The sequence below is a fragment of the Eschrichtius robustus genome, chromosome 7, assembly GCF_028021215.1.
Source record: "Eschrichtius robustus isolate mEscRob2 chromosome 7, mEscRob2.pri, whole genome shotgun sequence".
NCBI lineage: Eukaryota > Metazoa > Chordata > Mammalia > Artiodactyla > Eschrichtiidae > Eschrichtius > Eschrichtius robustus.
Window position 1 is genome coordinate 73,814,676 of NC_090830.1, and position 22,292 is coordinate 73,836,967.

The 22,292-nt window shown below is 43.7% G+C and overlaps 1 protein-coding gene across 7 annotated transcripts in view; it reads right to left on the reverse strand.

The window, feature by feature from the left end:
- Positions 1 to 11,859: 11,859 nt before the first annotated feature.
- Positions 11,860 to 22,292, reverse strand: part of PBLD (phenazine biosynthesis like protein domain containing) — a 36,329-nt gene continuing 25,896 nt past the window's right edge. For 6 of the 7 annotated variants that reach the window (XM_068547678.1, XM_068547676.1, XM_068547675.1 and 3 more), the window contains 8 exons: positions 21,790 to 21,889; positions 21,320 to 21,418; positions 19,426 to 19,535; positions 19,184 to 19,213; positions 16,656 to 16,744; positions 16,240 to 16,418; positions 14,095 to 14,157; positions 11,860 to 12,660 (listed from right to left, as the gene is read on the reverse strand). In XM_068547678.1, coding sequence (XP_068403779.1) covers positions 12,548 to 12,660; positions 14,095 to 14,157; positions 16,240 to 16,418; positions 16,656 to 16,744; positions 19,184 to 19,213; positions 19,426 to 19,535; positions 21,320 to 21,418; positions 21,790 to 21,889 — 783 coding nt within the window. In that variant the 3' untranslated portion in view covers positions 11,860 to 12,547. The remainder of the gene's footprint in view (positions 12,661 to 14,094; positions 14,158 to 16,239; positions 16,419 to 16,655; positions 16,745 to 19,183; positions 19,214 to 19,425; positions 19,536 to 21,319; positions 21,419 to 21,789; positions 21,890 to 22,292) is intronic. The other variant, XM_068547679.1, reaches the window with a different exon arrangement.

Sequence of the window (22,292 nt, forward strand, 5' to 3'; positions counted from 1 at the left end):
AGATTCTGGATTAAACCACTTGCAAACACCACAAACTTACTGTACAAAACTTACCCCTCTCTGCTTTTTTTTTTTTTTTTTAAGTTTTCAGTAGGTAACATCACTTAAGGTTCTTGCAGAAGAAAAAAAGAAAATGGAACCAGTCTTTAAGCAAAAAAGGAGATATGGAACGATATGAGGAATAGCTCACTAAATCAACGGAAACTTAAACAACCCATTCTCTGGCAGGACGTGAATGAAGGTGACCTGGGACCTTCGCAGCCATTGCTCTTGGCCCTGGAGCATTATCATGAGATGACTCCGCTCCAACTTGCTTGTCCATTCCAGTCACGTTTTCAAATACCCGGGAGAGAGAAATGGACTGGCCAGCTTGTCAGGCATCGCTAGCTATGGCTAGGAAACAGTCACATGGTCACTGGGGGGCTGGTTGTGAGCTAGAAGCCACTGCAGTTTGTGTCTGTTAGAGAAAGGGGGACCCTTTCATCCTGCCCCAATGATGGGGATCCAGCAGAAACTGTAGATAAAGAAACAAAGTAATCAGGCATCTCATGGAAACTGAGATTCTGGCTCTAACACAGTTCTCAGCCAACCACTGCTCTCTCTTCATCTGGGAGAAACGGCCCCTCCGCTCCTGTTCTCCTCACCCAGCTCCAGTCGGAAGCAGGGCTCCTCACCCCTGTTCCCTTGTTGTCTATTGCAATAAAATTGCCTCTGATGGAGGAGAGGAGAGCTTGGAGTACATGTGGCCAGGCAGGCCCATGCACCATCAGAGTGCCTGGCCCTGAAGAATGCAACCCCATCCTCAGCTACACAAAAGTTTTTCTCCCATGTGAATAAGCACTTGATCTTGATCTCTCCACATCTCTCCTGGAAATCTTATCCAAATGTCTCCTGGGAATGATCCACCTGAGAAACACAACAGAAGTCCTTGCCATGGCTGTTGCTGAGTTCCCTGGAGTTCTGGTTCTAATAGGACTGGGGACTGGCATGAAGTGCTTCTAAAGCAACAACCCATTCATTGCAGGGTGACTCAAAATATAGTGTTATGCCTGATCTTTATCTCTTTGTTGAAAAATAAGAAAGACTCATGAATGAGAACAAGGGAGAAATGAGCAAGTTAAAGAATTCACATACAACTTTAAGACTGTGGAGTTTGAGGGTAAAATGTTAAAATTTAAGATTTTAAAACCTGCACTGCTCACTCAAGTCTTCTGTTCCTGCCTATTTTAACATGCCTATCTTGTTCATATTTGGCCGGAATTATCATTATCCTTATTGTCATTTTTAATACCCAAGATGTATTAAAAGTACATCCACGTACCAGACACTATACTAAACACTTTCACCATACTATCTTATTCCATCCTCTCAGCAGCCCAGTGAGGTAGGTACAATTATTATCCCCATTTTACAGATGAGGAATGTGAGGCCCAGAGAGGTTAAAAAACTTGCCCCAAGGTCCTTCTGCTGGTGAGTGGTGGAAACTGAATTTGTCTGACCGCAGAACATAACCTCTTAACCACCATAAAATCGGAGTCGGAACATTAATAATGATTCAATATTGCCATAGGCAGAGGAACCCACATGTCTCCCTCAGGCTGTGGTAAAGCTTTGGGGGCTTACATGTACCGCATTTGTGGTCAGACCTTTAGGGAACTGTTGACCGAAACCACCGGCCTTGGCCAGGCCCACGTGCCTGAGTTGTCTCACATCAGGAGGTCCTGATAAGGAACATGGTGCTGCCTCGAAAGCTAACCGGGAGAATTCAGGAGGAGCCAAAAGAGGGAGGAGACGACCAACCTCCCAGAGTCCTTTGCTCTGGAATCCATCTTGGCTGAGAGATGCTTGTGCCACCAGGAAGGATCCTGAGTCAAGACTATGGTCCAAGCAAGATGACTGGCCAGAGACAACCCGGAAACTAACCCCATTACCATAAACCCTGAGACTACGACCATGTAGCAGAGCAGTTCTCCTGGGTTCCCTTACCCTGCTGCTCTCTGTCCAGGCACCCCTTTCCAATAACGTCTCTTGCGTTGTCAGCTCACGTGTCTCCTTGGACAATTCATTTCGGAGTGTTAGACAACAGCCCACTCTCGGGCCCTGGAAGGGTTCCCCCTTCCTGTCACAAGACCTCCAGGTCTTGGATAAATCGTGGCCTGACAGCCAGGCCCCAACACTAGCCTCTAGTAAACAGACTCTTTAATTTCGCTTATCGATGGGCAGTGAAGACATCAGACTCCATTGGAGCAATCCTGGGAGGATGCTCTGAGCTCTGCCCTGCCCATTAGGAGCTGTAAGTTTGTGCAAACAACCATAAAATTAACCCCACCCGGGGAGGGGACATTGATTTCCAATTGGCATAGTTCACCAGATGCTGTTTGGTCTAAGAATTGCTTGACCTCTACTAGTGACGCCACCTGCCCTTGGCTTTGCAGGGAGTGTTCCCAGCAGGGAGGGCCACTGCACTCCTGCTTGCTGCTGGAACTTGGGCTGTAGGCGTGGCGGGCACCCCATATGTTGCAGGGGAGAGGCCAGCCACGCCCCGGGGATGGATTCACCCTCTTATCCAACTCTGGGGCTAAAGCTACCCCCAAGAGATTACAGGCGCTCCCAGCCCCAACTAATTAAATAGGTGGCCTCCTGATGCTAAAAGGGAATGAGGGCGGAAAAACAGCCGGACCCAGAAACCACCGATGCGTGCCTAAACGGTCTCTAATGGGTCAGGGTGGTTCTATGCCTGAAACCTGGCGTTCTGTATAGTTTGTAGTTTTCAAAATCTTATAGTTCAAAACGTGTGTCATAGAAGCTTTACACATTATTTAAAATAATATTTCCTATTAATGAGTATATCTTACAATTATTATTATTACACACCAATCCTTGTGTTAAAACATTGGAATAAAAGTAACTATTCAAAGACAGTATTTTTTCTCATGGCACAACCTGCAGATGATTCTACTATATGATTCTACTATACAACACACACACACACACACACAAACACATAAAGAGGCGGCTTCTGGATTCAAAGCTAAGTGTCTGCCTAAATTACCTAAATCTAAATGTTCATGCAATTATAAGTTTAGATGAAAACTAAAATCATGGTTTGGATTAAGGAAAGAAACCTTTAGAGTTTTTCGGGAGTTCAGCCCTCAAGAGAGTTATTATTAGTTGTTCTGCTTTCCACTCTGTTTTTGCTACAAATCGTTTAGAAGAGGATCTGAGATGCAAAGAGGAAGACAGTTGCAATAATAGGAAATTGAACTAAATTAAAATGGTACTAAGTCACAGCACAACTTGGCCTCTTTGCCACCAACTTTTGACATTCTAATTAGGGTAAATGGTTATGCAAATCTAGTCAGTCACTCATTTCTGCCCCAGCCAGAGCGCATGTGATTGTTTAAGTGAGGACTGTTGATGGCATAATTAAAGCTCTCCTAAAAGTTAACTGGGAATTGGAGGACAGCCTCCAAAGATGCCCTAATTTGTGGGCAGCCCAGCACAGCTGTCCTTTTGTCCAGCCTGCCACCAGGACGCCTCGAGTTTCCCCATCAATATAATAGAATGTGACACTCGAGGTGTTCTCAAGCCTCAGTCCACAGGATGGAGTGGAAGACACAGACCGGCAGGAGTCTGCTGTACCCAGGGTTGCCTCCTGGGCATGTTCAGCTGAGAAAATGGGGTTTCAGGTGACCCCAAACACGAAGCACAGAACACCTGGGTTTGGGGGGCATCTATGAAACAGAATTAATTGGTTGTGAGCTGATAAACTTTGAAGCTGCATGATGGGTGCAAGGGGTGGGGAGCGGCAGGGAAGAAAGCCAGGAGTAGTAACTATAGTATCAATATTTGCTTTGTTTTTGTGCATGCTTGAAATTGTCCACAATAAAAAAAATTTTTTTAATGTGTACAATACTGTTAATTAAACAAGGAGGCCGGGCTTCCCTGGTGGCGCAGTGGTTGAGAATCTGCCTGCCAATGCAGGGGACACAGGTTCGAGCCCTGGTCTGGGAAGATCCCACATGCTGCGGAGCAACTGGGCCCGTGAGCCAGAACTACTGAGCCTGCGCGTCTGGAGCCTGTGCTCCCAACAAGAGAGGCCGCAATAGTGAGAGGCCCGTGCACCGCAATGAAGAGTGGCCCCCACTAGCCACAACTAGAGACTAAAGCCCTTGCACAGAAACGAAGACCCAACACAGCCATAAATAAATAAATAAAATAAATAAATAAAATAAAATAAAATAAAAAATATAAACAAGGAGGCCTTTCAAAATAAATTTTAAAAATAAATAAACAAGGAGGTCATTAGACTCAGGTGGTTCTCATACTTAGCTACATAAGCAAACCAAAACCTAAGCCCATAAATGCCTCAAGGGTAAAAAGTCAAAACCTAAGGACAACCAAGCACAGACAGCCAACTAGGCTTTCCCAAACGATGTTTGAGCTTAGCCAGCCAAATAATATCCTTGCTCTGCTTCAAAGTCTTCTCAATAATAAAGTCTTGCCCCAGCCCCTGTCAGTGAAGTGCTCCTAACCACTTCTGGTTTGGCACTGCCTGATTGGAATAGATGTTTGCTCAAATAAGCTCTTAAATTTTTAAAATATGCCCCAGTTTATCTTTTTATTTTTAAATAAATTTATATATTTATTTTTGGCTGCATTGGGTCTTCATTTTTGAACGTGCGCTTTCTCTAGTTGCGGCGAGCGGGGGCTATTCTTCGTTGCGGTGCACGGGCTTCTCATTGCCGTGGCTTCTCTTGTTACAGAGCATGGGCTCTAGGTGCACAGGCTTCAGTAGTTGTGGCACACGGGCTCAGTAGTTGTGGCCCGTGGGCTCTAGAGCACAGGCTCAGTAGTTGTGGCGCACGGGCTTTGTTGCTCCACAGCATGTGGTATCTTCCCGGACCAGGGCTCGAACCCATGTCCCCTGCATTGGCAGGCGGATTCTTAACCACTGTGCCACCAGGGGAGCCCCTAGTTTATCTTTTAACACTACCAAGAAATAACATTGACCATGAGGAGGAAGTTCTTAGTAGCAAAAGTCAACTTATGGTTATCCTCTTAAAGGAGGAGAGTCATAGAGCACCTACTGGTTAACATGAGTATGCTGTTCTATTACTTCTTATCACATTAACAACACACCCCCACATCCCACCCTGACTCTTCCCAGTTAGGCCCCAGCTTGGAATGAAGAGCAAAGACTGAGGAGAGACCAGGAGAGAAATGGGTCCAGGTAAGAGACAGAAGAGGGGAAACCAGCTGAGAGGGTGAGAAGAGTGAGATCCCCAGGTATCCATCCAGAGGATAATTGAGAGTTGATTATGAATTAATTCTATGTTGTTGTTGGGCTGCACCCTGCAGGCTTGCAAGCCCTGTACTTGCCCAGCTTCAAGAAAGCCTGGAGTCAGCAGCAGAGACATCTATGGTTTGATGGATGGTGGAGCTTACATGTCTGAAGCAAGGTCCTGGAGCAAGACCCCACTGTGTGCAGTGGCTGGCGGGCAAGATGGCAGCAGTCTTGGCTCCTGGGCGGTGGGGCGGGGGAGGGGAAGAGAGATCAGGTTGGCTCACTGGTTACCGGGGAAACTAGCAGAAGGGCACGCCCCTCACCGCCCCTTTGAGACGCTATCAGGTAAAGATGGTCAGATCTAAAGATTAGAACAATTACTAGCTGGGGTCTGGGGCAAGTACATACATAGGAAGGTCAGTCATGGGAGTAGGTATAGGTGAAGCAGGCACTGGTCGAGGGGATGAACAGAGAGCAAGAGAACAGACACCTTGAGTGGCCTGGGTGGCCTAACCATACAGTCATAAAAAACCAGTACAATCCCATTTGACTTAAAAATAACTTAAGTAAACACTGGTAAATTTAAAAACTAAAAAGTACCTGATAGTCAAGGGGCAAATTGTCTCATGTTTGACAAGCTCCCCTGGCAGCCATGAGTTAAGATGCAATGGGAAAAGAAGTTGGTAGTTTCAGTCCTATGGGTGGAGGTTTTTTAAAGATGGGAGCCCCTTGGCTACAGGAATCACAATGCCAGATAGCTGCAGGCCTTGGAAATCACCTATCTTCCCCAGTGCAGAATAATGCTTTTTCTTTCTTTTAGAATTATCCATGTCTAGGGTGACAGTAATTAATGAGCTAGTAAAAAGCCTCCCCAGTCAGGCTGTGCCCAGGATTTCCTAGCTTTGTTAGGAAAACTTGAGAGAACCAGTGTGGACTAATTAATTGGTCTTCAGGTAGTAACTAAATCAAAGGTGTCTTGGGTACCCTGGGAAACCAGAGTCTCCTCCTTCTTGAGAATCAATCAGCTTAAGATTGATGAAGGGCTGCTAAGGTCAGGCTTAGAAACACAAAACCATCTGCCAATTCTCTAGGGCTGGTACCTGCAGTAGAGCAATTTTAGAAGAACAGGTGTTCACTTTTAACTTACCTCTTCTTTTCTTTTTTGCTGAAATCATGACTTTAGCTACGAAGAGCCTCCAGTTGGTTGATGAAATTCACAAACGGTCTATTGTAACTTAAAATAACCTGGCCCAAAGGTATTGTGATAACCTCAACGGTTCTTGCACAAAGTCATAAACCACTCATCCCGGGACTTCCCTGGTGGTCCAGTGGTTAAGACTCCATGCTCCCAATGCAGGGGGCCTGGGCTTGATCCCTGGTCAGGGAACTAGATCCCACACGCCGCAAATAAGAGCCTGCATACCGCAACTAAAAAGATCCCGCACGCCAAAACGAAGATCCCACGTGTGGCCACTAAGACCCGGCGCAGCCACATATATAAATATTTTAAAAAAACCGAAACACTCATCCCCAACAATGGCCACTCTGGCCTCTCTGGAAGAATCTGGCAGCATCAGAAAACAGTAACTACAAGGCATTGCCCCAGAACGGCTGCCATTGCCCCAGAATGGCTGCCATAGACTGAAAGTTTGTGTGTCCCCAAAATTCCTATGTTGAAACTGAATCCCCAGTGTGATGGTACGTGGAGGTGGGGACTTTGGGAAGTGCTTAGGTCATGAGGGTGGAGCCCTCATGAATCAGATTAGTGCCCTTATAAAAAAAAGCCACCCCAGAGAGATCCCCTGCCCCTTCTACCATGTGAGGACACAACAAGAAGATTGCCATCTATGAACCAGGAAGCAAGCTCTCACCAGACATCAAATCTGCCACTGCCTTGATCTTGGACTGCTACCTTCCAGAACCATGAGAAATAAATGTTTATTGTTTATAAGCCACCTAGTCTATGGTATTTTTGTTATAGCAGCCCAAACAGATGAAGGTAAAGACTAAGCCAAGGAACACTGTTTCACTCTGAGTGTGGAACAGATCCAGTCTGGTCCATCTCCTTTGCAGAGTAGGCTTGAGAGCCCACAAAGTCCATAAAACCTGACACTTAAATGTTTCTGGTTCCTTGAAAGTACCTTCAGTAGGCTAAGAACATTTTCATAAGTTTTTGATGATGATCTATAAACACATCCATATGTTTGTTGATGATGGCTCAATGACTATAGTTGTTGTTCCTCTATTAAAAAAAAAAAGATTCAGGGTTAACACCAAGTTTTCTTCTTTTAAATGGAGGTATTTCTTGTTGTTGCCAACCATTTATGTCTCCAATTTCCCAAGAATATGGGAAATTCCCCAAAACACTCTTGTGGTAGATCGTATTTTTCCAAAGATTGCTGCAGTCAAATATACCACATCTCATATGCTCTTATTACAATGTGACATTAACAATCCTCCATTAAGAGGTGGGATTTGTGTCCCTGCCCCATGAGCCTGGACAGACCTTCACAAGTGCCTCAACCAATAGAACGTGGCAGAAGTAAAATCATGTGACTTCCTGGTGTCATAAAAGGTGAGACAGCTTCCACTTGGCTTTCTTGGGGCCTTGGGAGCCAAGCCTACATGGAGAAAGTCCAGCTCTCCTAAACCCGCCATGCTGGAAACATCACGTGGAGAGATTATGTAGAGATAAATGTATTCAAGGAGGCCTAACTGGGGACATCCCTGGTGGTGCAGTGGTTAAGATTCCGCACTCCCCATGCAGGGGGCCTGGTCAGGGAACTAGATCCCACATGCCTGCTGCAACTAAGAGTTTGCATGCCACAACTAAGGAGCATATGTGCCACAACTAAGGAGCCAGCGAGCCACAACTAAGGAGCCCGCCAGCCACAACTAAGATCCGGCACAACCAAATAAATAAATAAAATAAAATAAAAATTAAAAAAAAAAAAGGAGGCCTTACTGTTCCAGCTCTCAGCTGTTTCAACTCTCAGCTGTTTCAGTGTCCCCAACTCAGGCTCCAAAAGTGTGTAAACAAGCCTTTGATGATCCCAGCCCTGCCTTTGAACCACCCCGGCTGACACCAGGTGGAGTAGAAACAAGCCTTCCCAATATGTCCTGTGCAAATTCCTGGGGACCCACAGAATCTCTGAGCATACCTCTAAACTTGGGGGAAACATTATACAGGACAGTAAGCAAAGCAACCCTCTAGGGATATTCCTTTAAGTATAGCAAGGGCACTAGATTTGTAATCACATAGCCTGGTTTTGAATCCAGATCTAATCATCTCACTAGCAGAGTAAACTTAAGCAAGTCAGTTTCCTTTCTGAGCATTACTTTCCTCATCTATAAAACAAGGATAATAATGACTGCCTTAATATACATCAAAACATTGGGGAGAATATTTCCACACCTATGACACATAAAAGTTCATAATAAAGAAACTGGTAACAAAATGCAATCGAAAATAAGCAAAATACATGAATAGAGAGTTCAGAGAAGATAAAATATAAGTAGCAAGTTACTGTAACAAAAGATGTTTAACTTTCCTAATCAGGTAAATGCAAAGTAAGTAATACTAAGCTATCACTTATCAGATTAGCAAAATTCTGCTGGTGGGTTGTGGTGAAAAAGATACAGTGCTCTGGCAACATGAACAGCTACAGTCTCTTTTGGAAGGGTATCTGACAATAGCTACTAAAATGAAAAACACACACATTCCTCTTTTTTTTTTGCGTGTGAGATCTCATTTCCCCCACCAGGGATCAAACCCATGCCGCCTGCATTGGAAGCGCGGAGTCTTAACCACTGGACTACCAGGGAGGTCCCCCAAAATACACACATTATTCAAACCAGAAATCTCTCTCTCTCAAGTCTATCCTAAAGAAATAAAAGTACCAGGACATAGAAAATAAAATAAAGTTGCTCTCTGCAGTACAGCTTCTAATGGTAAAGCATCTGGAAATAAAATCAAAGGTCTTCAATAGGAGACTGAGGGGGTAATTCCCTAGTGGTCCAGTGGTTAAGACTCCGTGATTCCACTGCAGGGGGCACGGGTTTGATCCCTGGTCGGGGAAATAAGATATTGCATGCCGTGAGGCGTAGCCAAAAATAAAAATAAAAAAAATAGGAGACTGAGGGGATTGATTGAGTAAATGGTGGAACAGCTAATAATGTTAGAACAAGCTAGAATGAGCTATAGTATGGATCTCTATAGTATAGGTCTCTAGCCACCTCTACAGTACTGCTTCCCTTGTTCAGGATCCACACTCCCAGGAGATGGTTTCTGATTTGGCTGAGCCCGAGTAGCATTCCTGCCCCCTGAGGGGCAGAGAGAGGTAGCACCTGGCCACCTTGGCTTCCTTGGAGGAAGTTGGCTAGTACCTCCTTGACTATTCACAATGATGCTGCATAACTCCAAACAAATAATCATAACAACAAAAAGTCAGGAAACGGCTTTAATCTATCTTGAGCTAAAAATTGAAAACAATTTTCCCATTCTTTAGCTATCCTTGAGTTTACCTGATGCCCCTTCAGCTGGACAGTCTCATTTCTTTCTCTGCTCCAATAGTACAAGGCTGTGACTCCTCTTATTGTGATTCAATACACAGGGTGTTCATGGTCTCCAAGAGTTCAGTCTCGCACTCAACTGATGCTCTCTGACACGAAGGACTGGTTTGTGGTTTTGACTGTCTCTGCTGTAAGTCCCATCCCATCAATCAATGGTCTCTGTTCAGCAAAAGCCATTTTGCATGTGTATAAAAGAGAAAATAGGCTTGAACAATCTTCCCCTTTACTAGAATCTCACTAGAGTGTTATATACTTTTTGATATAGGGATCAACCCCTGCTGGGAAAGATTACAATATTAACTTGCAGTAAATGATTAACATTGCCAAGCCAACTCCCTAATATTGCATAAAATAAAATGTTTTGGCTCCCCTAAAAATCAGGGTTTCTTATTCTTGCAGGTCTCAGCAACCCAACTTGTTTTGCATATGGTTGCATGTTTAATTAGTGATCCTTCTGTAAGTGTCTGCAACTAGCACCATGATGATTAATAAAATAACTCCTTTAAAGCTCCATTTAGCTAGCAGAACTGCACAATCAGGTGTAATTAATTCATCATTAATAAATCATGGCTGATTAATCTGTATATTACCAACATTTTACTGAACAGCTCCCACCTGAGCACAGCTAATTTTTCTATGCTGAACAGAACTGGAAGCTAAGAGGGAAAAAAAAAAAAAAACCCAGCTCCTCCAAAACTGCACTAAGCAGCAAGTATATTGGTATGGTCAAGGAGATTTTGAGATAATGCACATTTAAAGTTATTGAGCTACAAAGGCAATTATCACTTGGGAGGGAAGAAAACAGTGGCTGAATACTAGTGGTTCTCAAACTTAAGCGTACACCCGGATCACCTGGAGGGCTTGCTAAAAACCAGATCTCTGGTCTCCATCTCCAGAGCTTCTGATTCAGTGGGTCTGGGATGGGGCCTGAGAATTTGCTTTTCTAACAAGCTCCCAGGTGGTGCAGATGCTGCTTGTCTAGGTACCACACCTGGAGAACCATAGTTCTCCCTTTCTCATACCCTGGGGATGACTCACAATCGCCATGATTCCTATGTCCTTTCTATAGGTTTTAATAGTTTAAAAAACAACAATAAAAATAGCTTACAGGGGCTTCCCTGGTGGCGCAGTGGTTGAGAATCTGCCTGCCAATGCAGGGGACACGGGTTCGAGCTCTGGTCTGGGAAGATCCCACATGCCGCGGAGAAACTAGGCCCGTGAGCCACAATTACTGAGCCTGCGCGTCTGGAGCCTGTGCTCCGCAACAAGAGACGCCGCGATAATGAGAGGCCCGCGCAACGCGATGAAGAATGGCCCCCACTTGCCACAACTAGAGAAAGCCCTCGCACAGAAACGAAGACCCAACACAGCCATAAATAAATAAATTAAAAAAAAAAAAAAAGCTTACAGTATTATCTATCCTTGTGTTTACATGCTATCTCTTCAACTGGATTGTTAGTTTAATAATTACTTTCTTTTATTTCTCTCAGCCCCTATAGTACCTAACTACTTTCAAGATGTAGAAACTCTAGACAAAACCGAGACATGCCATGTGCATTCACTTCTGAAGCCTTACTCATGCCCCAGTCTTTCGAAGCCCTGTCCTTCAACACTCCCCTGACTACGCCATAGCATTCAGTGTCTGCCATATGTAGACCCTAATAACAGACCAGTGCAAGTGCTCATTATCTTTTCATGAACGGATGAGCCTGCTTTTCCCAGAGTCCCTTGAGAGCTCTATAAGCTTCCCCTCTAATCTCCTTTGCAGCCTGGCCCCCAGCTCTCCACCCCACCAGCTTCTAGCCCGGTGTCTTATACACAGGAGACAGCAAATTGCTTTTTACCAAGCACGTCAGATTGCTGAGCAGTAGATCTGACACATGGGCTGGGAATTCAGATCCCAGCTGGGCACCTAACTTGCAGAATACGTGGGAGCCACAGCAAGGGGAATTCCCACCCCAAAAAGAACTTGGAAAGAGGCAAGATATTACTTTTCATGTTTAATTTTACTACCACTCTATCACACATACATTTTAAAAAATTTCTGGGCTTTTTAGTTTTTTAGTTACATGTCCTGATTTTTAGTTATTAAACATGAGTGTGTTCCAATGGAGAAAATAACTTTTTAGGTACATTAAAATTACTCCAATCTTACCCTCCACACGCGAACTCTTTTCACTTTTCTATCTTCATGATCCATCTTTGTCTATATAAATTCGTATTCTCCACAGACACAGCATAACATTGCTAACAGTTTATACTCTACTGTGCTTTTCTTTCTTGGTATTGTATCATGAAATTTTTTTTTATATTTCCTCATAGTTATTGGGTCTTTTCAATGGCTGCAAAATAGTCTGTCTGGTACACCTAAGTTTAAATGGTTTGATCTTACTCCTCATAAATTTGTTCCTCATTTTGTGATTGGTGCTCATAATCAAAGGTTACAACATTATTCTTCGTTATTGGTTACTTACATTTCAAATATACTCACAGGTAGAGCCAAAACTCCATTAGTTAACTAGTCAGGAAGCATTATTAAATTTCCATTAATATGTCTTTGTTGTTCTGTGTCTAAGGTGAGGATTAAGTAGACTACTATGCAAACTTTATTCAAAGCAGCCCCTTACATTTCTTTCTACGCGGAAAATGCTTGGTAAGTCAAGATTGCAGCATCGCGCACAAGCGCGTCTAGGCCGTCAGCGTGCCCTCTAAAACAAGAGCAGCACCTCCCTTGATGTCAACTCGTCCATCAGGACGCAGGGAAATCTTCAATTCTCCTCCCCGGCTGGAACACTGAAAGGCTAAAGAAAACATAAAATGAGTCACAAATTAAGATCATTTTCACCCTTTTTAATTAACAGGACATAATGAGAGACCACTTATTACAAGCTCTAGAATCCTCCCAGGTCAGTTTAAAGAACACATTCCTTCAAACAAACAAAAACAAAATAAATGAACAAACCAAACACAAATACATCGACACAGAGAACAAAGGGTGGTTGCCAGAGGTGAAGGGTCAGGGAGGGGCGCGGAGATCAAAATGGGTAAAGGGGATCAACTGTACGGTGAAAGATGGAAAATAAATTTTTGGTGGTGAGCGTGTTGTAGGGTATATAGAAGCAGGAATATAATGTACATGTGAAACTTATATAATGTTATAAATCAATGGTACCTTAATAAAAATCAATTAATCTTAAAAATTTTTTTAAATAGAATGCATTCCTTCATCTGTGCATGGTATTGCCCAGCCCACCCCATTCTCCTGAGGACTGAGAGACCACAGACGCAATTTGATCCACAAAATACACAGCTTTACCGCTTCGCTTCCTGAGCCACTTCCTCTATTACTTCCTGTAATGCCCCAGACATACCCCGCCCATAGCATCCTCCCTGGCTCTGTCTAGGAGTTAGCAAGCACATGTGAAAAGACAGAAGCTAGGACTAAAAGTCTAAGAAGACAAAGAGGGGTGCTCTTGGCCCTTCTGAAAAGGCCCCACCTTCCGAGGTCTGAATAGGACAAAGGGAGTTCTTTACTCATTGTGGTTAGCCAGCAACCACACTTGTCAAGCAACCACGAGGCAGAGCCTCAGGCTTCCTAAGCTTAGGGGAGCAATTAGGCTCACCAAGGAAAGAGAACAGCCACCGTGCTATGTCCAAATCAGGGTCACAGAGGCTTAACCATCCCACTAAGCAAGAACCTCCATCCTTTAAAGTCAAACTCCTACTTTGATTGTGTAGCCTGTACCACATACAGACTACCAGCTACGTTGTTAGTACTAGTTGTGTAAATTCCACTGGCTGCCATTTATTTTCTCTGCCTCAGGCAATATGTAGATCACTAGGAGACTTGGTTCCAAAGCAGTTTGTTTGATTTAATCTCATAACTAGCAATGGCAGTAAGGAACCTTGGTAATCATCCAGTCTCAACGTGTCACATTATAAATAACCTTTCTGGGCCAAAGTTATACAGCCAGTTAACTTTATTCAACAAACATTTATTGGGTACTTACTGTATTAGAAGTGTGTCCTTGTGCTGGGAGAGACAGAGGTGGAAGATGTTTGGGGTGGAGGATGTTTTGAGTAGAAGGTTCAGGGGGAAGGAATTCAAAACCTCTCGTTTTCACGTGGGTGATAGTTAACATTTTATTACATCTTCAAGTGGATAGTACATATGAGAAGGAATACTAGCTTCAAGTTAAGCAAACTTTTTAAAATTTGAGAAAGAGCTGTCCTACCGTGCATGGCTTTCTTCCCCAGTTGCTGGGACCAGTAGCTGCTGAGAACAGTATGTGCAGACCCTTAAAAGAAGTGAAAAGTTATGGTACAATCCCAAAGAAAACAGAGGCAACTCTGTGCTAAATTCATAAACAATCAACTATCCAGTTTGACTAAACCTTAGGTGACTTAGTCAGTATGTTGGCCATGGCCACAGCCAAGTGCGGAATTAAGGATGGAAATAGAAAGGAAGACATAGAATTTACGGATAACTCCTCCAAACGAGGTATCCGCTGTGTCTTATACTTTCTGAAGGCTGAATTAAACTGTAGGTTTTAATTCTTGTCTTGTCTACCAGTTCATTGTCAGCCCATGGTAGAATCAAGGTCTTCACATAAAACTGTCTACATCTTTCAAGGGAAAAATATCTCCTTCCTCTTAGGACACACATGAAAGAAAAGGTGGGAACTCTGACAAAAGGCTAAATTTCCCACCAAGTCAGCATTCACAGGTTTTCGGTGCCAGAAGAACTTTCTTTTAGTGAGGTATTTTTTCATATGATTGTGCCCTAGGTTTAGATCAGAGAATAGATATTAAAACGAAGAAACAAAATGTAAAGTAATAACTGACAGAAAAGTCTTTGGGAGAAAAAAGGATGGTTTGGAAAAGGTCTCTCCTTCAGGAAAACTTACTAATGTTATGGGGGGTCCACATAGGGTGCCCAAGTATCCCGGTACGCCTGAGACTGTCCTGGCTTTAGCACTGAAGATCCTGTATGCTGAGAAGTCCCTCAGTCTCAAGCAAACTGAAACGGCTGGTCATCGCTGTCCTTCCCACTCTAGTAAAGCATTATTACAGGGGGAAAAACTTGCCCTCTGTGGTAATTAAAATCTTTGGGAAGCAGCTGTGCAAGTGTAAATCCACTCAGAACTTCTTTTCTATTGGGGAGGGTTGAGTTGGACCAACAGTCGTTGGGCATTTTCCTGAGTCTTTAAAAGTGCTTGCTTGCTGAGCTTTGAATTTCACATATTTTATTCCTCAGAGTAACTAAGTCAAGGCCCTGAAACCATCCCAGCCCCTGCCACCTTACCAGAACAGGAGGCTCGCAGTCTCTGCTCAGCCTCCTATTACCCTGGCCACTATCCCATCCACCAGCCTCCTCCATCCAGCATCCCCCCTTTTGCGGCTCAGCCCATTCTTCTCAAGGAGGATGAAAGTACGAGGCTTCACTTTCATCCCTCTGCTTCTGTCTGGTAGAAGATCCTGAATACCCACGTTCCTGAACCCATCCCACCCACTTTGTGGGCAGGTCAGGGAAATGAGGAGGGGAGGAAAAAACAAAACCACTATGCTTGTCCCAATTTCCCACCAGCAGTCCAGGGCTTGATCCTTCAAAAACCAAATCTTATCTAGATCAATGATCATGCAGGCTGGTTACTGAAAAGGACAAAAGGCTTTGGGAATGTAGTGGACATTGGCCACTGGATTTTGCAAATGGCAGCTCTAGAAGTGTTGGCTCAAGGAGCCAGTTTTGTTGTTATTATTAAAATACCTAATAGCTATTGGGTACTTACCATGTGCCAGGCACCGTGTTGGGCACTTAACATGCGTTGTGTTTACATAACCTATGAGGTATTATCCATATTTTATAGCGGGGGAACAAAAGCTTTAAAAAGTTAAGTCAGGACTTCCCTGGTGGTTCAGTGGTTCAGACTTCGCCTTCCAGTGCAGGGGGTGCGGGTTCAATCCCTGGTCGAGGAGCTAAGGTCCCACAGGCCTCGCGGCCAAAAAAAAAAAAAACTCCAAAACATAAAAATCGAAGCAATACTGTAACAAATTCAATAAAGACTTTTTAAAAAATGGTCCACATCAAAAAAAATCTAAAAAAAAAAAGTTAAGTCATTTGCCCAAGGTCAACGGCTAGGAAGCTGGGATGCAAACCCAGGCTGTCTGACACTAGTCTAACCCTGCTGTACTGCCTCCTTAACTCTGTGTTTTTCACATGAGACTTCAGTGGAGGGATGGGGGAGGGGCAGGTAGGGAAACAAAGGCAGCTCAGAAACCAAACAATCTGAAAGGTCACGTGGAGCGCACATAAACAGCTACTTGTTATCCTCCTCCCTCCCCACTGTTTAGCCCTCTTCAGGACTCAAGTCAAAAAGTACCTGTTACGGGGTCTTCAGCCACACCAAACCATGGAGTGAAATATCTGGAGTAAAAGTCAAACGCTTGAGTCTGCCCATCAGGCTCTCCCTTGATGGTGAGAATGAGTCCTTTCACCTTCCCCGTGTTTTCCACTTGCAGCAGATTCTGTGTGTTCACTTTCAGGCTCTCCAGAAATGACCTTGTTCATAAACGGGATGGATCAGGACAAAGCCATTCAATAGACTACCCGCTACCCAGACTCTGTAAAGCAGGCCAGGATGCAGCTTGCCAAATGGCTCACCAGGAGGGGAACAAAACTCTCTGGCTGTGTAAATCATGGTTTGATGGAACATGGCACAGCCAGACCAAGCCAGAGCTATAAATCTGGGTGCTCAGCCATCCCCAGGGTGCTGACGAAGCCAAAAATCTTGTTTACCTGTTGTAAGTATCACTGAGCCGGACCAGGAGCTTTCGGGTATCTGGGGAATAGCGGATGTCCTGAACCAGTGTGTCACCTATGGCAGTCTATGGAGACAGACCAAAACCTCCTCAGGAATTTATGAATTTGACCCATGTTTGGAGAGCAACCTCTCATGAGTGTCTGCTCTGTGCCAGGCACACCCAACATCTCCAATCCCAGGAGTTTCAGGTCAGTTTCGGGACTCAAGGTATTGCTCAAGAAAGCCAATTTCCTGGCAGCCAGAGACCTTGATGAGGGTTGAGTTTACCCTCTGAGTTTAGCCAAAGATAGGCATTGTTCACACGTGTTACTACGTGCCTCAACACACAACTCCTTCAAGTGGGTATTTTCCCCACAGATAAGAAGATTCAGAGAGGCCCAAGGTCACACACACACACACACACACACCTTGACCCAGGTCTGAGGGGCCCTGGAGTCAAAGCTCTGAATTACTACTGTCTACTATCTGTAGAGGTGGGGGCTTCATGCCTGCCTCTTGGAGGTGTTGTGAGGATTAAATGAAATAATATGTGGAGTTCCTGCAGCAGTAACTAGAAGCTTCCACATGGGAAGGACTCAGGGCCAGCAGTCTGACTGGAAGTGGGAACTAGGGCACTTGTCTCAATGCTGCTCTGCTTGGCAAGCTCCCTGTTCTCACGTAGACTGTATGCTACAGATCAAGAACGTAGCAACATTTTCTAGAGATACCTTGATTCACCCTTTACTGGGCTGCACATAGCCTCGCTCATATCTAAGACACTGTATGTCTGTCTTGTCTTTGCTGGCTTGGGGTGCTGAGGGAGATTATGAGGGGACAAAAGCCCCTCCGAGTCATCCTGTGGCACCACCACCAGCTGCCGGCAGAACAAACAAGAGTTACATGGTAGCTGTCTGGTTGTCACTAGGTGGCTTCAGGTTCTCTAATCTTCTTTAGGGACTGAGGTGTTCTAGGTCCTATGGCCTAGACTCCCTCTGCCGTGGGTGATGCCTGGAATGTCTGCCTCTGTGACCACTGCTGACCAATGTCCCCCTTCTCTAGAAATGGGAACTCCTACAGCCCGATCTCATCTGCTCTCTGGGGCCTCTCAGTCTCTCTGAAGGGTCATCCAGCCCTTCTCTGCATGGATTCTTATGTCAATTTGAAAGTTTAATTCTCAGCTGAGCATCTTATTGCCAGTTTCTAGGAACACAAAATGACAATACTCACAATAAATAACCCTTCATCATCCTCATTTTACAAATGCCGACCCTGAGGCTTAGAGAGATCAGGTTAAGTTCTTTCTACCACGAACAAGGTCTACCACTGTGAATATTTTCCATTTTCTTGCCAATACGGTTAAAGTAGTTCATTTATGAATTTGGCCTGTCTCCCAAAACTCAAGCCATAGGTAGAGCTGAGTGTAAAATCAGAATCCATGATACTTGCTTATACTCTGAAAACTTAGAGCAAAACACTGAAGAGATTACAAATGCTGAGTTGAAAATTCACTGAGAAATACCATAATACGCCATTTTACAGAATCATTTTTTCTCATGGCTGCCCTTGGCCTGGTCCTGACCTGGGCCCTTCCTGCTCTACAAACTAAGCACCTGGCCATGCAGGGCTGCTCTGGCCTTCTGGAGTCTCTGGGAGACAACTGTAGTGCCTGCTGCACTGGGTGGCAGTGAGAATTAAATGAGATAATACATTAAAACACTTAGTGCGTGGCACTGCACAGGGGAGACTCAAAAATGTCCGTTGTCATCATCGTCATCATCACCATCATCATCATCAAGCCCCATCCCCACACAGACCCCGTGAGGAGGCCGGTCTACGTATCTTGTCTTCTCTGTCGAGGTTCCCATGCTTTCCTGCTCTCTTCCATCAAAGTACAGCCCTGTCATCTCAGGCGTATTCTCCACTAAAGACATCAGGACACCGACAGCTGCCAGGCAGTTTCCACTCTTTTCTTTCACTCTCAGCCTGACACACGATGGTCTCCCCTCCCCCACCTTTCCACGGAGGCTAATCGAATAATGAAGAGTCAGGGAAAACTGGTCAACCTTCTCACTAAATAGATTCAATATTATTTTTCTTCTTTTTTTTTCTGGCTGTGTCGGGTCTTTGTTGTGGCATAAGGGCTTCTCTCTAGTTGTGGCGTGTGGGGTTTCCCTCTCTAGTTGTGGCTCTCGGGGTCTGTAGTTTGCGCACAACGGCTCTCTCGTTGAGGCACATGGGCTTAGTTGCCCCGAGGCATGTGGGATCTTTGTTCCCTAACCAGGGATCGAACACCCGTCCCCTGCATTGTAAGGTGGATTCTTTACCACTGGACCACCAGGGAAGTCCCTAGATTCAATATTAAAATTCAAATCTCAAATGCACAGTGCAGTATTCAACCAAGCTTAGAATGGAACACTTGTACTGGTAGAATGCCTATCTGTTGAGATCAAATAGTACCGAATCTTTGTTCAAACGATAACAGATGATCAAATCACACGGCTCAGGTTTGATTCTTTTCACCAACCTTTATCAATTCCTCCACTTCATGGAAGTCCTAGATTGGGAAAAAAGACAAAACTACTGTAAAACAGGAAAGCTCTCAGTTTACGGCAATAATTAAAAAGAGCTGGGAATTCCCTGGCAGTCCAGTGGTTAGGACTCCATGCTCTCACTGCCGAGGGCCTGGTTCAATCCCTGGTCGGGGACCTAAGATCCCATAAGCCGTGCAGGGCGGCCAAAAGAAAAAAAAAATTTAAAAGAGCTGACCTGGGGATGGACTGGATAAAGAGGCAGGTCCAGGACAATACCGTCCTCTTCTCTTCTGGCCTTTAGTTCCCCACTCAGAGTGACAAAGGTTAGGGTGCTATTCATGTTTTCTGGCCAAAAAAAGAATTCTATTTTGTCAACTAGAAAACTTTTTGAAAGGAATCAAGAAATAGGAAAATAAACATTGTTATATAGTTGCATGTCTGTTTTGATCACTGTTATGTAGTCTTAGATTCTCTGGCAGTGTTGTCCTTTCCAGTAAAGGGGTCCCAGGTTTGGGTTACTGGGGTCCTAAGTGGAGAAAACTCTCACTGGATTCTAACTTGAGAACCAAGAACATAACTGATTGGACTTGACATCATGCTGTGCCTTTGAAAAAATTATTTAATCTCCTTAAACCTCAATTTCCTCATTAATAAAATGGGGTAATAATTAAAACTATACTAATTTCATTTTACCAATAAATTGGGGGTAATAATTAAACATAGCTCATAGGGATGCTATAATGTTTTCTAATGCAGATTTTTAACTATCCCCCTATAATACTATAGAGTTATAAACTCTACTAGTTTAAGATAAGCCAAAGGGATGACAAATAGAACATACAGGTTATGTACAACAGTCTGAGATGAACAAATCAAGCTTACCATAAACAAACCAAACTATACATAAAACCTTGATTTAAAGATTAGATCACCAACCCTGATATAATATCCCTTCACGTTACTGATACAACTTGGGCCACTTATCTCAGTGTGGGTAACATTTTTAGTGAAAACAAAGATTTGTGACTTAATTCTTTTCTCTTCCCTAATATTTCTGTAATACTTAACCATATCTCAAAGGTGAGGAAATTCAGCACTGCTGACTAACTTTCACAGAATAAAATTTACATTCTGAAACCCAAAGTTGAATTCTTCTCATTATAATTGGTGTAAGACATCATTATTTACAAAGCATTTTCTCATCGAACCTTAGGCCCACCCTGTGGAGGACTATCAGGCCTTTCTTTGGTGCTACCACTTTGCAGTTCAACTTCTCCCTGTGTTCAATTCTGCTTTCTTTACTCCCTTAACAATACTGATCTCAAGAACACTGCCCCCAATTCTTCTGGTATGCCAGTGTGTCTCAGAGTCTGCTTTCTGGGCAAACTTGACCTATTAACACCTTCCCTTATCAGCCCCATCTAAGTTACTCCCCCAGAGAAATTCTTTTTCCAAAACCCTACTCCCCACAGTTACCCCTCTGTCGTATCATCCTGTTTATTTCCTTGTTTAACTTTCTGTTTGTTGTCTACACTTATTCATGGCTGCTTCCATCTCCACTTTTAGGACATTTCCAGGCATCTCTCTGCCCCATTCCCACAAAGCCCTGATCTTTATCTATTATACTAAGTGTAGCTGAGATGGAAACAGGTAGGATTAAGGTGCTGCATCCTCTCTTCACAGGGTAAATGTATACAGCTGGGACTCATTAATATTTAAAGTTCAAAGTAAAAAAGCTCTTATTGTGAAATGAATTTCAATGTGGGTGGGGACCTATTTGGGGCAAAGTATGTCTTTTGGTTCCCCAATATCATATCATGTTAGACAACTATTCTGCCTTGCAAGCTCTGCCCCTGTGTTTGTCACAGAGACCAGAGAGCTCCTATTTAGAAGAAAATGGCATTCCAGGAAACAATGACCATGGCTTTCCAACATGCATGGCACATACTCTGAAATATCAAAGTGTTATAGAAGCTTGCTGTTTTTGTTTCTGCATAATAAATCGCATGAAATAAACTTTGCAATGTCTTTATACCAGTCACTTTGGTTCACAGGAAAGAATGTGTGAGAGTTTTTTAAAATATTTGCTATTTGCTAAATGGTAAGTTCATAAAAGAAAATCACGTTACTTATTTTGTGAAAGAGCACAGCTGCAGAAGCCAGGGTAGCGTGGCCACAGAGAGGAACCTCACTCACTGGTGTAAACCACCTTAATCCAAAGCAGGAACCTTCAGAGGAGAAAAAACCAAAGAGAGACGAGATCATTCCCATACAAGGGGGTCGTAAACTTTTCATTTTCTTATTCTTTTCTAAATATTCCATTAGCATGATTCATCACTGAAACATGTTGTGAAAGGAGGAGCAAAGTCTAGGCAAGCCTCCTAGGGCCCCCGAGTGCTAGATCTGGAGCTGAAACACTCAAATTCACCAACACCTGCTCCCACAGATGAAATGAGAACCAGATTAGAAGCTCCCCCTCTCCCTCCTATCTGCCTGCAAATAGTACATGGACATTTCCCTTAACTATCATTCCCCCACTGGAAAAGCAGCTTCTCGTGCCATTCAGGAATGGTTTAAAAAAAAAAAAAAGAGTATTTACTTTGTGTAAAGTTGTCAGTTGGGTGTAGTTTTTGGATAAAAGCAGTTTCAGAGAGATTCATTTCCTTTGCAATTTTTTGATGCATGTCTTCATCCAATTTCTAAATTAGAAACAAAAGGTTATTGAGACTCCAGAAACAAAAATCAGACTTCCTTGGACAGCAACTGCCACTAGTAAATAACAGTTTATTAATATTAAAAGTTATATGCCTAAAAGGAAATAATCACCAAGGAATTCAAGGCACTTTTATAAAGATGGTTTTTCAGAAATCCATGCATGCAACCATGTGAAGAGCGGTGGAGGTTAAAAGCTAGAACAGATTCTGAAAACCTACCGGCCTGGGCTACCGTTGTCAGATTATCATCTAGTCTATCTGTGAGCATGTGTTCTCTTCTAAAAATAATTTCTGCAAATGGAAACTCCACAATCTCTCTTTCCTGTTGGATGAAGAGATGTTAGGTGCCCACTCTGAGAAGGCTGGACCACTCTTCCCCCATTTACGT